This window comes from Camelus dromedarius, chromosome 5 (genome assembly GCF_036321535.1).
Source record: "Camelus dromedarius isolate mCamDro1 chromosome 5, mCamDro1.pat, whole genome shotgun sequence".
Taxonomy (NCBI): Eukaryota; Metazoa; Chordata; class Mammalia; order Artiodactyla; family Camelidae; genus Camelus; species Camelus dromedarius.
Genome location: NC_087440.1, coordinates 70,545,759 through 70,558,970, shown reverse-complemented (window position 1 = coordinate 70,558,970; position 13,212 = coordinate 70,545,759). Strand labels below are relative to the sequence as shown.

The window sequence follows — 13,212 nt, the reverse complement described above, 5'->3', positions numbered from 1 at the left end:
TAAACATAAGCATCTCTTTTTATAAATTTATGTGAAAATATTCACAAATCCTTCCTGCTACTTGTCCAGCCCTGACAGGAACACCATGCCAAGCAGACACAGGAGGATTGGAATGACAAGGCCAGACACTCCATACTTCTCATTCTTGTGGCAAACTTCTAAAGCCCAGTTACATGGCTTTCCCAGTGCTCAATCACTATTATGTTGTCTTTCCAATACTCATTATAAGAAGAACAGTCCAGAGTCAGGTGTGTTCACTTGGGTGCAATGTATAACCTCAGCAGCAACACAGTGCACTGCTCAAGAATTTGTGTTCTAAGGTTTCCTAGTGCTTACCTCTATAAAAACAATCAAGAAGAAGAGAAATTAGCTGAACTCTGTCTTACTCTAGCAATGATAATATTCAACCATGGATAAATGAACCAATTAATTTTGTAAATGCTCAATTCGTATTATTAAGAATGGATTTCCAATTTGTATTTACTTTTATGTTCATTATTTATAAAAATTGTAATTTACTCATATTGTTCTGCCCAATTATATATTCATTAACATGGTAATATAGCTCAATCCAGGACACATATTCAATCTTTGGAGATATATGATCACAAGAAATTTTTAAAAGATTAAAAAAAAAGGAATTTGTGTTCTGATTCCATGTTGGGGAGAGAAAGTACAAGCACGGAATATCTTAACTATTCCAAAAAAGAGGACAGTGCTCATGTGACATGAGAACACATACAAGGATCTTGAAGGGGTGCTCTCTAAGGCCAAATTTGAGGCAATTTGAATGTAAAAATCAATAGTGACATAAACAGATTATAATTCACTTATAAAAAGAAAACAACCCATGAATCCACACTGATAAGAAGGTGAGAAGGTGCATTGGTTTTCTTGGTCAGAAGTCCAATATAAGTGTCATCAAGGCATCGGCAGGGCTGTGTTCCTTTCTAGAGGCTCTGGGTTGAATCCATTTCCTTTCCTTTTCCACCTCCTAGAGGCCGCCCCCATTCTCCAGCTGGCAGTCCCTTTCCTCTATCTTCAAAGCCAGCAATGGCAGGTCTAGTCCTTCTCAAGTTGCATCAGTCTGACTCTTGTTCTGTTTCCTTCTTCTACTTTAAAGGACTCTTGTAATTACACTAGGCCCAGCTGAAGAATCTCCTTATCTTAAGGGTTAGCTGATTAGCAACCTTAATTCCATCTACGACCTCAATTCCCCCTTGCTAAGTCAGGAACATTTTCACAGGTTCTGGGGATTAAGAGGTGGACATTTTTGGGGGACCAATATTCTGCCAAACACAGAAGAGAAAGCTCTTCTTTACTGAAAAGCCAGCAAATAAATGTAGAAGGAAAAATAGAAATAGAAAATCACCATTCTACAAAAACTGTAAGAGTAAGTGATTCAGACAAGAATCAATGGACACTATCAGGTGAGAGACTACTGGGGAACAGAACATTCACAATTCTGAAAATAACACTCCAGAGAACGCTTGTAACAAAGGAGATAGGTATCTTTACAATGAAGCAATATGGTAAACACTATTTTAACCAAATGATCAAACTTGCCATCACCAATAATGCAATATAATGGACATGATATGCTTCCTAATAGGATACACAGAGAAGGCCACGACTTCACTAAGTGATATTCCTGCAAAAAGAACAAGGATGCCCTTGTTCTTAGGATAAACGAGTTGAAAAAAGTATTTAGGTGGGAAGTATTTGAACTAATTTTCAAATGGTTCAGAAAGAAAAAGAGAGGGAGAAACAAACATAGAAAAATGTTAATAATTGGTGAAACTAGGGAAATAGTACACATGCATTCATTGTACTAGTCTTACAACTTGTTGGGTGGTTTTTAATTTTTTTAAATAAAATGCTCAGAAAAATGAAAGAAAACCAGGTCTTTTTATTACGACAACTGTGATCAATGACATCTCCATTTTTGCATATTTGCATTTTTGCACAAAAGCCAAAGCCTCATTGACTGCTGGGACCAGGACTGCGCTGATTCTGTGTCTGTTCTGCAGTGCTAGCCCCACAGTGCCAGGCCACAGGGAAGGCGATAGGTAAGGTGTGTGGAAAACTAGAGAATCATTATATGGGGACCAGGCGAGGACAGGGGAGGTAAGAGAAAGGGCATGTCTCTGGAGCTGAACTGCCAGGGTCCAAATCCTGGCTCTACTCCTTCCTGGCTGCTGTCTTGAATTATTTATTTAATTTCACTATGTTCAGTTTCCTCACCTATAAAATGGGGTTAGTAACAAAGGTAGTTGAAAGCACTCAGTTAATATATGTAAAGCTTTTAGAATACAAGAAAGCTCAGACACACAGAAAAATTTTTCATATAGTTAAAAAGTAAACACACAGTAAAACAGCTATTAATATGTAGTATCTTACGTAGTAAATCATACGTTTTATACCAAATTAAAAAATAAAAATGCTATTAATACTCTTTCTCCTACTTGTCCTAATACAGAAGAAAAAGTTATCACTGTGCTCAGTGGCAGACCTGATTCTCACGGTATGTAAGCAGTAAGCAGTGACCATCTACTACTAATCCATACCAACTAACTCTAACCCAACTCAGGCACACTGAATATGTTCCAAAATGGGAGTGCAAGAGAGACAGGGTGGAGAGATATAAAGCAACAGTGACTGCTGAGGATTTTAACTCACATTCATGTTCTGTGTTCAATAGCCCAATGTCCAATAATGCTTTACCAGTACACATTAGATGAGAAGTTATAAACTGGTAACCTAGGAGCCAAATCCAGCCTATAGTCTGTCCATTCCTCATGGAGTTTTCAGTATAAAATTGAATTAGTTGCTAACCTTTTAAAATTGGAAGAATTCACATAAAAATCTAGATTTGGGGGATTCTTTTGAAAGTAAGCTTGGGCTCCCCTTCCCTAGCAAGAGACAAGTGGAGAATTGCAACTATAAACTGAACCTGCACAACTGCCCAAGACTGACAACCTTGGTTGGCCACGTTTTCATCCATATAAAATAAGAGGCAGGGCATGGTCCCGCTAGTAAACTGCCAAACTTCCGACATCTGAGCCTCTGAACACGCATCATGTCAATTCCACCATAAGACTGTAGAATTTCCTCCTCTCCAACCACTCACGTGCATCTCAGGAGACAACCTGAAAAGCTAGGACCCCTGGCAAGTTCCAGGACTGACGGCAGCGGAGCGAAGACAAACAAGGGACCAATCATCTGTCAACACAGAAGCATCTAGAGAGTATGAAATGCCCAAAGAGTTTGGTCAAAAGTAGCATGGGAAACTAGAATGAAGATAAAACTTGTGTTTTTGACTTTTAGAATACAAGAATAACCCCTTCAATGGTAAGACAGTGTGGCTTTGCCTTACTGTCAGAAAATTAGGTCTTTACCAGCACTTTTGGATATGGTACTCACTAAGCCACATGTAACTACTGGGCACTTGAAATGTGACTAGTGGGGCAGAGGAACTGAATTTTTCATTTTATTTAACTTAAATAAATCTAAAATTTAAAACTGATACTCATTCAGTTATTGGAAAACTTGTTTGGAACAACTTGAGCATAGGAATTTACTTCTTCAACTATAACATTTATGAAATCTAAATACTTCTAAATAGAGACCAAATACTTTCAATGAAAATTTTGTATCATATAAAGATGTACTAAAAGTATAAAATATACACTGGATGCAAAATATTTTTGCAATTTTTTTATACTGAGTAAATGTGGATATGATATTTGGGATTAAATAAATTATATTATTAAAATTAGTGTTACCTATTTCTATACTTTTTTAAATAAAGCTATTGAAAAATTACATGTATAGTTTATATATTTCTGTTGGACAGTGCTAGTCTATACAAATGCAAATTTATGAAACAGACATACTCATAGGCAAATTGTAAAATGATACTTCATTCTAGGAAAAGATTACTTTAAACTGCAAATATCTCTGTTGTCTTTAATAAGCAATCCCATTTTCATGTTCAAGGTACATATAATTTTGAAAAAAAATGGATATAGTAAGAAAAAGCATATTCCATGAATATTTCACAAATAAAGCATATAAAATCTCATGTATCATAAATACTAACAGTGAATTCAATGAAACATTGAACAGATAACAGAAAAAACAAGGTTAGAATCTAACATTCTAAGATCAACAGAAGATAACTAATGCCCCAGATATACTTCTCAAGGGGATTTAACCCAGGATTATGATCTGAGCAGATCTATGTCAGCTATTTAAGAGAGAGAGAGAAAAAAAAAGACCAAATGTTTAACAATTCTCAAATCTGAGGCAGCAACTAACAAAACTCATTCAAATTGTTCTTTTCAAAAAGGTGAAGAAAATTACTAAACCTCAAGGAATTGGGAATATACAGAATATTCAAAAACAGAGTTTGAGAAAAAAGGTTAGTTGCTTTTTCTTTAATCACAGGAATGTGTAAAGGAAAAAAATTCAAAGACTTATAGGTTCTAGAAAATAGTGACTGCTTGAATAATGGCATTACATTGATCGATGCTAATTTCCAAGAAATGTCAAGTGTTCTTAAAAAGAAGATCTGCCTACTGCCATAGAATAGTTGGATTCATTTATGTGACAAGCAAACCAAAAGAAGTATGTTTGGGGGGGATTATTTCCTTTGTTGTTTTCACCCACCTTTGATGTTTTGTCTCTAATCATACTTAGAGGGAGTTTCTCAGCAAATGTTAGCAAATACTCTGTTACTCAGGTTTCAGAGAACATGAATGAACCATGTCCCTTTAAGTGGTAACCTAGCAACTTGCTGAGAGGATTAGAATACCATGACCCTTGGGGAGGGAGGAGAATTCAAATCCCAGAAGCAGGTGCTCACTGTCCTGTGAACTCCTGGGTTATTATGGGGCAAGGACAGACCTTAAAGTCATTTTAAAGTACAGCAGATCCTGTTCAATAAGTAGAGTAAGCAGCATAAGTTTTGAGTGTCTACTACGTGTCAAACATGAAGTGACCTCATTTAATTCTCACAATGCCGGTAAGGTAGCTATTATCTCCATTTTACTAAAAATGAAATGAACTAAGAGAGTTTAAAAGATTACACAAGATTGACAGCTAGTAAAATTCAAAGCTGAAATTTGAACTAATGGCTGAGAACCCACATATAGACTCTCCACTGTATCACACAACAGTTTGGATCCATAGAGTGTAAACTTTGAAGACAGCTACAGGCTAACACCAAGACTCAGAGTATTCCTTAAAATCAAAGACGAATGTAGATAAATTAAGTTGAGAATAGAAAAACAATAAAGAAAATAAACAAAATAAAAAGTTGGCTTTATAAAATGATCATCTAAATTGACAAACCTTTAGCTAGACTGACTAAGAAAAAAGAGAAAAGATTCAAATTACTAAAATCAGAAATGAAGGTGTGGATATTACTACTTTATTACAGAAATAAAAAGAATTACAAAAGAATACTATGAATAATTATATGCCAACAAAATTACATAAACTAAATAAAATGGACAAAAACCTAGAAACACATAAAGTACCAAAACTGACTCAATGAGAAATAAAAAATAGAATGGACAAGTAGAGGTTGAACCAACAGTCAAAAACCTTCCAACAAAGAAAAGATCAGGACTAGATGCTTCACTAGTGAATTCTATCAAACATTCAAAGAATTATGCCAATCCTTCTCAAACTTTTCCAAAAAGGAGGAAAGCACTCATTCTATGAGACCAGCATTATCCTAATATCAAAGCCAGACTAAGGCATCAAAAGAAAACTATAAAACAATATCCCTTATGAATATAGGTACAAATATTCTCAACAAAATACTAGCAAACCAAATCCAGCAACATATTAAAAGGATTATATACCATGACCAAGTGAGATTTATCTCAGGAATGCAAGGGTAGTTCAACATACAAAAGTCAACCAGTCAATCAATGTAAAGATACCACACAAATAATATGAAAGAACAAAAAGACATACAATCATCTCAACTGATGTAGATAAAGCACTTGACAAAATCCAACACTGTTGCATGATAAAAAACACTCCACAACAACTATAACAACAACAACAACAACAACAACAACAACAACAACAACAACAACAACAACAACAACAACAACAAAAAACAGAAGGGAACTTCCTCAATATGATAAAGGGCATTTATGAAAAACCAACAGCTAACATCATACTGAACGGTGAAAGACTGAAAGATTTCCCCCTAAGAACAGGGACAAGACAAAGAGGCCCACTTTCACCACTTCTATTCAACTTTGTACTGGAAGTTCTAGCCAGAGCAATTAGGCAGAAAAAAGAAATAAAGGCATTCAGGTTGGAAAGAAGTAAAATCTCAATTTGCTGATGATATGATCTTACATAGAGATAATCCTAAAGAATACACACACCAACACAAACTGTTAGAGCTAATAAATGAGTTCAGCAAGGTTCAGGATACAAGATCGATATACAAAAATCTATACATTGACAATGAACAACCCAAAAATGAAACTGAGAAAACAATTTCATTTATAATAGCATCAAAAAGAATAAAATATTTAGGAATAAAGTTAAACAAGGAGCTACAAGACTTGCACACTAAAAACTATAAAACATTGCTAAAGAAACTAAAGAAGACCTAAATAAATGGAAAGACATCCCATGTTCATGGACTGGAAGACTTAACACTAAGATGGCAATCCAAAAGCAGTTTACAGATTCAGTACACTCCCTACCAAAATCTCAACAGTCTTTTTTGCAGAAATGAAAAAGCTGACCCTAAAATTCAAATGGAATTGCAAAGGACCCTGAATAGCAAGAAAATCTTGAAAAAGAAAAACAAAGTTAGAGGAGTCACATTTCCAAATTTCAAATCTCAGCACAAAGGTACAGTAATCAATATAATATAGCACTGGTATAAGAATAAGTATACACATTGCTAGAATATTAAGAGTACAGTAATAAACCTATACCTCTGGTTGACTGATTTTAACAATAGTGCCAAGATTATTCAATAGTGAAAAAATAGTCTCTCCAACTAATGCTGGAGCAACTGGATATCCACATGTAAAAGAATGAAGGTGGACCCTTTCCTCACACTGTATAAAAAAAACAATCAAAGACCATTTGGCTCAAAATATAAGAACTTACACTATAAATCTCTTAGAAGAAAGCATAGGGACCATGGCTTTGGATTAGGAAATGGTTTCTTAGATACGACACTAAAAGCATAAGCAACGAAAGAAAAACTAAATTGAACATTATCAAAATGAAAAACTTTTCCTCATGAAAGAATGCTATCAAGGGAGTGAAAAGACAAACCACAGAAAAGGAAAAAATATTTGTAAATCATTTTTCTGCTAAGAGTCTAGTATCCAGAATGTGTAAAGAACTCTCACAACTCAACAAAAAGACAAGAAACTCAATCAAAAAATAGGCAAACGTCTTGATAGACATTTCTCCAAAGAAGATACACAAATGGCCAAGAAGCACATGAAAGCTCAATGTCATTAATCATTAGGGAAATGCAAATCATAACCACAATAAGATACCACTTCTCATCCATTGGTATATTCTAAAAAACAGAAAATAACAAATGCTAGTGAGGATGTGGAGAAACTGAAACTCACATATATTGCTGGTGGGAATGTAAAATTGTGCAGTCACTATGGAAAATCCTTTGGTAGTTCCTTAATAAGTTAAACAAAGAATTACTACATGACCTAGCAATTCCATTCCTAGGCATATACCCAATAGAATTGAAAACAGGTGTTCAAACAAAAACTTATACATGAATGTTGACAGCAGCACTATTTATAACAGACAAAAGGTAGAAACAACCATCCACTAACTGATGAATGGATAAACAAAATGTAGTATATCCATACAATGGGAAATAGCCATAAAAAAAGGCATGAAGTACTGATACATGCTACAACATGAGTGAACCTTGAAAACATTATGCTAATTGAAAGAAGCCAGACAAAAAAGGCTACATGTTGTATGAATCCACTTATATGAAATATCTAGATTAGACAAAGCCACAGAGACAGACAGTAGAATAGTGATTGCCAGGAGCTGGGATAAAGGAGAATGGGAGTGACTGCTTAATGGGTACAGGGTTTACTTTGAGGATGATGAAGATGTTCTGGAACTAGATAGTGGTGATGGGTGCACAATACTGTGAATGTACTAAATGCCACTGAGCTGTATACTCTAAAATGGTGAAAACAGTCAATTTGGTTATGTGCATTTTACCACAATTACGAAAAACAGTATCACTAAACTTGTGACAATCATTTCATGATGTATGTAAGTTAAATCATTATGTCGTACACCTTAAACTTGTACAGTGCTGTATGTCAATTATATCTCAATAAAATTGGAAAAAAACCCAAAACAATAAACACATGTACACATAATTCTAAAAAAAAAAGAGGGAAAACAATTGAATATGCAGAACACAATTTAAGAAATCACAGATAATCCTTTCATGTATAAAAAAATTACACAGAATTTTCTCATGATCGGGTCCCTTTCCCTATCTAAATGTAGTATCAATTTCTGCAAGAAGGTGTTATTAAGGCCATGCCCAGCCTGCCCTCTGTGGGGGAAGTCAGACCTACCTCCAATTACTCGAATATTGTTGTCCTTTGTCAGAATAGCCTCAGCATGGAATACCAAAACTGGAATTCTCCTGCAGCCTCCAGTCCACATGATACATGGATGATCCCTACAACCGTAACAAAAGGCTTTATTAATTTACAGCTCAAAATTTGAATTAACAACTGAAGCAGATCACTGTGGTCTGTTGCTTAGTAACTTTTCCTTCCTTCTGGAACAAGTATCCCAAATGTCCTATGGGAAACCATTCATCTCCCATTCTTTGTCATGGGGTCTGTTTAAGATTAACTCCATCCCTGCTCCAGGGATGGGCCCTGATTGGCTGAAGCAGGGATGGAGTCTAAACAATAAAATCTTAGACACTTTGGAAACTATCTGAAGTTCCTTGTCAACCTAGCTCTTGCTGCAAGCTGGCACCACTGTGCCTTAGCACTTACAATGGATTATTGCTAAAAGTTAAAAATGCTTGGCAATAATCAGGAACATAATAAACACGTACAGAGCTGAGAAGAGCCAAGGCCTTCACCATACGATCTATAGAAAGCCAAATCCCTGACAGAATCATCTCATTTACAACTTATAAAAAGAGAAAAGAAGCAGCAGACAAATCATTAATTCAGTAAGGTCAACTAAAAAACACATAAGGCAGATGCTACATTGTTATTAAAAGCATGCTCCCACTAGGTGTCGCTAAAGGGAAAAGATTCAAAATGATTGGGAAACTGAAAATTGGGATGCTACATTTTCATTCATACCAGTATATGTTAAGAAATTATGCTTTACAGGCATGAAATAACAAAGAATTTGGATAATTAATTACCAAAGTAGACCAGTTTTATAGTTCACTTTATTGAGAGCTTAAGAACGTTTTGGCTTTTAAGAAGCAATTTCATGAGGAATATATATTATTCACTCCTGGGATCCAGCCTACATAACTCAAAGCCTCTATGCCTTGTTCATATCAATGTCCCTGCTAGAAATGCCTTCCCCACTTCCCTCAGTTCATTTACTCCTACTCTTTAAAGCCCAGCGCATCTCACCACCTCCATGGAGCTTTCCCCAGCTCCTCCAGCCCACAGTGATGCCTTCCTTCTCTGAACTCCTGTAGCTCTCATTAGTTGATGATCTTTTTAACTGATATAATGCCCCTTTTATGATTGGAATTAAAGTTAACATTTTTAAGTGACTAAAGAAACCATACATCAAATCTTCGTTATGAAAATTTCCACATCTAAGTATAAATTTGTATTTGGAATCTCCAAGCAAAACATAGAAAAAGAGCCCCTTCACATTTACTATTTGTAATAATGCCATGCAAAACAAGGATGCCAAGACAATGTCTGGCTCTAATACCTATGACTGGAGAGCATTAATACTTTAATACAGCCTAGGGATCTGAGCAGATCTAGCAGATGTCCATGGATACACATCTTTGGGTCAAGTCAACATCCTTAGATGATTTAAGACCTTCTAACTTCCAAACCTTTAAAAATGTAAGCATGTTGCTCCAAGTATGAACAAGACTGATTTAAGATTCCTAATGTATAGAACAAGTATCTGATAGACATGAGTTGATGGAACATTAACAATCAAAACTCAACACTAGGAGTTTAAAAGGAAGAGGAGCAAAAAGTCCATGAATTTGGATTGGGGTGGGGGGATGGAATTACACCTACATTTTCACTAACTTCTACCAGAAATTTAGCATTTCTCAATTACGAATACAGGCAACAAAGCACAGTAGTATTAGCACTACCTGTGTCTTTGATTCCATCTGAAATTACAGTCTTTTTACACCATACAGCAATTGTTGCAAATACCTCAAAACATCACTGACATTTATCACTACTTCCAAGTTATAGTAGTTGTTAAAATTGCCACTAGATCACCTGTGATCAGTCTCCCTCATCTGGTGTGATGAGGATGGACAAAGATTTGGCACCTCTTTGCGAAGCAATCATTCAGCACCAAATGGTGACATCACACAGTGGTGGTCCAGACATCTATGATGTTTCCCAGTATTTCGCACTTACAAGGGTTAATCAAAGACCACCCAAGTGTGATGCACTTATGCAAACTAAACAAAAACAGTCTTCACGTTGCTGTCTTAGGAAAATAAAATTTAACTTCCTCATCTTTTAGATGATCTTGTTATTTAATGTATTAATAAAAAAAGCATGTATTACTGTATCATAAGTTTGCTTTTTTAATTTTAATAACTTCATTTCAATGTAATTGGTATTCTTTATAACGATATGTATTTTATTTTAAGCACTTAAAATATTATTCTGATAAAGGATTCACAGCATAAAAAAGGTTAAGAATCCTCAACCTAAGCTGTCCTAAAGCACAAAGTCTCCATTTATTCATTCATTCAGTTAGTCATTTGGTCAGTATTTATTGAATACCTCCTAAAATATTAGGTTGAACCATCTAAAATTGTCAATATTTGGCTGTTTTTGACCTACCAAAATAGCGATTTTATATAGTTCAACCTAATACTTGTTGAGCCCAACCTGTGAGCCCATTAATATAAAAGACAGTCATAAAGCTAAAAGATCTTGAATCAGAAAGACTAACGCTTATAGCAGAAGTTTAAATTTTTGTGAAATGGGTAGGAGGTAGCACACAGAAAACAAAAAGTCACAAGAAGGCAAAGTGACCAGAGGGAATTATCCACTTTATTATCCTGAATGAGAATGACCCAAATATAACACCAAATCCTTATTATTTTCTATGACCTCTATTATTTTCTATGATCTAACAGTGATGAGAAGCCTTTCCCCAAAGATTTACTAATGCTTTGACAATTTTTTCAAATTACATTAAATAATGTAATCTTCTAACTTTATATTAAGAAATACACTTTAAATTCAATATTAAATCCAGTAAGAATAATGCCTTAACATTTGTATGGCACTTTATCATTTATCATATTTATATTATTACCTTAAAAGTAAGTTTATACACAGTATTCTATGTGATCTTAACTATACCCCTAAAAAATAGCCTGGGAGATATTATGCCCGCTTTTCAGGTTACATGCCACACATATATCCTAGGGGAACTCACAGAGAATCTTAAAAACTCATCTTAACTTTAAGCCAGATTCTCTTTGTTCTCTGTGTCAAGTAATAATGTTAAAGGAGGAAAAATAGTTAAGGGCTTCAAAATCCAGGAAAACTAGGTCTGAATCTCAAATCGGTCACTTACTCTCTATGCGTCCCTGAGGAAGTCCTTTGATATTTGTGAGGCTGAGCTTAATAAAGTGGGAATAATAACATCTTCAACTAAATGAGATACAGCAGTTAAAACTCTTGCCATCATCTATAGCAGCTACACTTACAACTACCATTTATTTTTATTGTTATGAGACCCCAGCAATCAAGAAACTTGACTCTTACCTAAGAGAACTCAGGAAAGCCATGTGGCCCAATAGACACAGCACAAGCTATAGAATTCTAATGTCCTGTCGAACACTTACTCTGGTAAGTTACTTGACATCTCTATATTATCATCTCTCTATCATTGTAAAGGCTTTTGAGAAAATAACCAATGTCACAGAGTTTGGAGACCTACTTTTCTTCAGTAGCTAAAAATTTCAAAATCTCCTACGTTAGGAGCTCTGATCAAGAGTTGACTAAGAGCTACTGCATGCAACATCTAGAGCCGATGCTCATGTGCCCAGAAACAGAGCCTTATCTCATTTCAGATGGCTGACAGTGATCCAATAATAAAGATCTTGAATTAGACCACGTGCAGAAACTAAAATCAGAGTCAGACAACACCAAAGGAAGGATATTGGGTATAAGAGGGTATGTGTGAAAAAGAACTATTTTCCATCCTAAAGGCAAAAGGTCAAAAGCAGGCTTGCTATTACTTACTCTTGGCTTACCACCTCCTCATCCTCTGAGGATGATGCTGTTTCCTCCAGGTCCCGGGCCATCACAACTGGCATTTCCTTTAGAGTTTGTCATGCAGTCAGCAGACGGGGGCCTCAGAGACCTTTCCTTACAGAGTCACTGGATCAAACAATTAGGGTGGCAGATTCCTGAAAGAAAGCCAAATGATCTGAAATACAATGCAGTTGTCTTTTTGTTGATTACTGCTGATCCTCCAAGTAATGAAAACTTACCTAAATAGTGTCCAATCTCTAGAAAGCTTACCTACTTTCACAGTGCTCACAGAAGCCACAGAAACCAAGATTTTTTTCCAAACATATGGTCTATCTTCCGTGTATTTAAAGAGTTATTAAGTTTGAGTTTTTCGTTTTTCTCTTATATACTAAACCTAACATTCACCAAAAGGACAGACTTACTTAACTTTTAGGTAAGTCTGAGATAGGTGGCCAACTGCCTAAAACATAGATTCCTTGTTAAAAAAAAACTGACGTGGGTTAAAAAGAAAAATTCAAGTTTTAAGGTCCTTGCGAATATTTCTTTAAGACTCTATGACATGCACAGGTAAAATACCCTCATGTTGCATTAAAACAAATTCAACCGCTAAACCAAAAAATGAATATATTCTCCTGAATCAAGGTCATAAATAGCTGGGAAAAAAAAAACAAACCCAAAAACCTGTCCT

The 13,212-nt window shown here is 35.4% G+C and overlaps 1 protein-coding gene across 12 annotated transcripts in view; it reads right to left on the bottom strand.

Annotated features, from left to right (window-relative positions):
- TTLL5 (tubulin tyrosine ligase like 5) overlaps positions 1-13,212 on the bottom strand; it is a 254,949-nt gene that overhangs the window by 240,774 nt on the left and 963 nt on the right. For all 12 annotated transcript variants that reach the window (XM_064486123.1, XM_064486125.1, XM_064486128.1 and 9 more), the window contains exons 2-3: positions 12,513-12,679; positions 8,631-8,737 (exon numbers count right to left, since the gene is read on the bottom strand). In XM_064486123.1, the coding sequence (XP_064342193.1) occupies positions 8,631-8,737; positions 12,513-12,586 (181 nt within the window). In that variant the 5' untranslated portion in view covers positions 12,587-12,679. The remainder of the gene's footprint in view (positions 1-8,630; positions 8,738-12,512; positions 12,680-13,212) is intronic.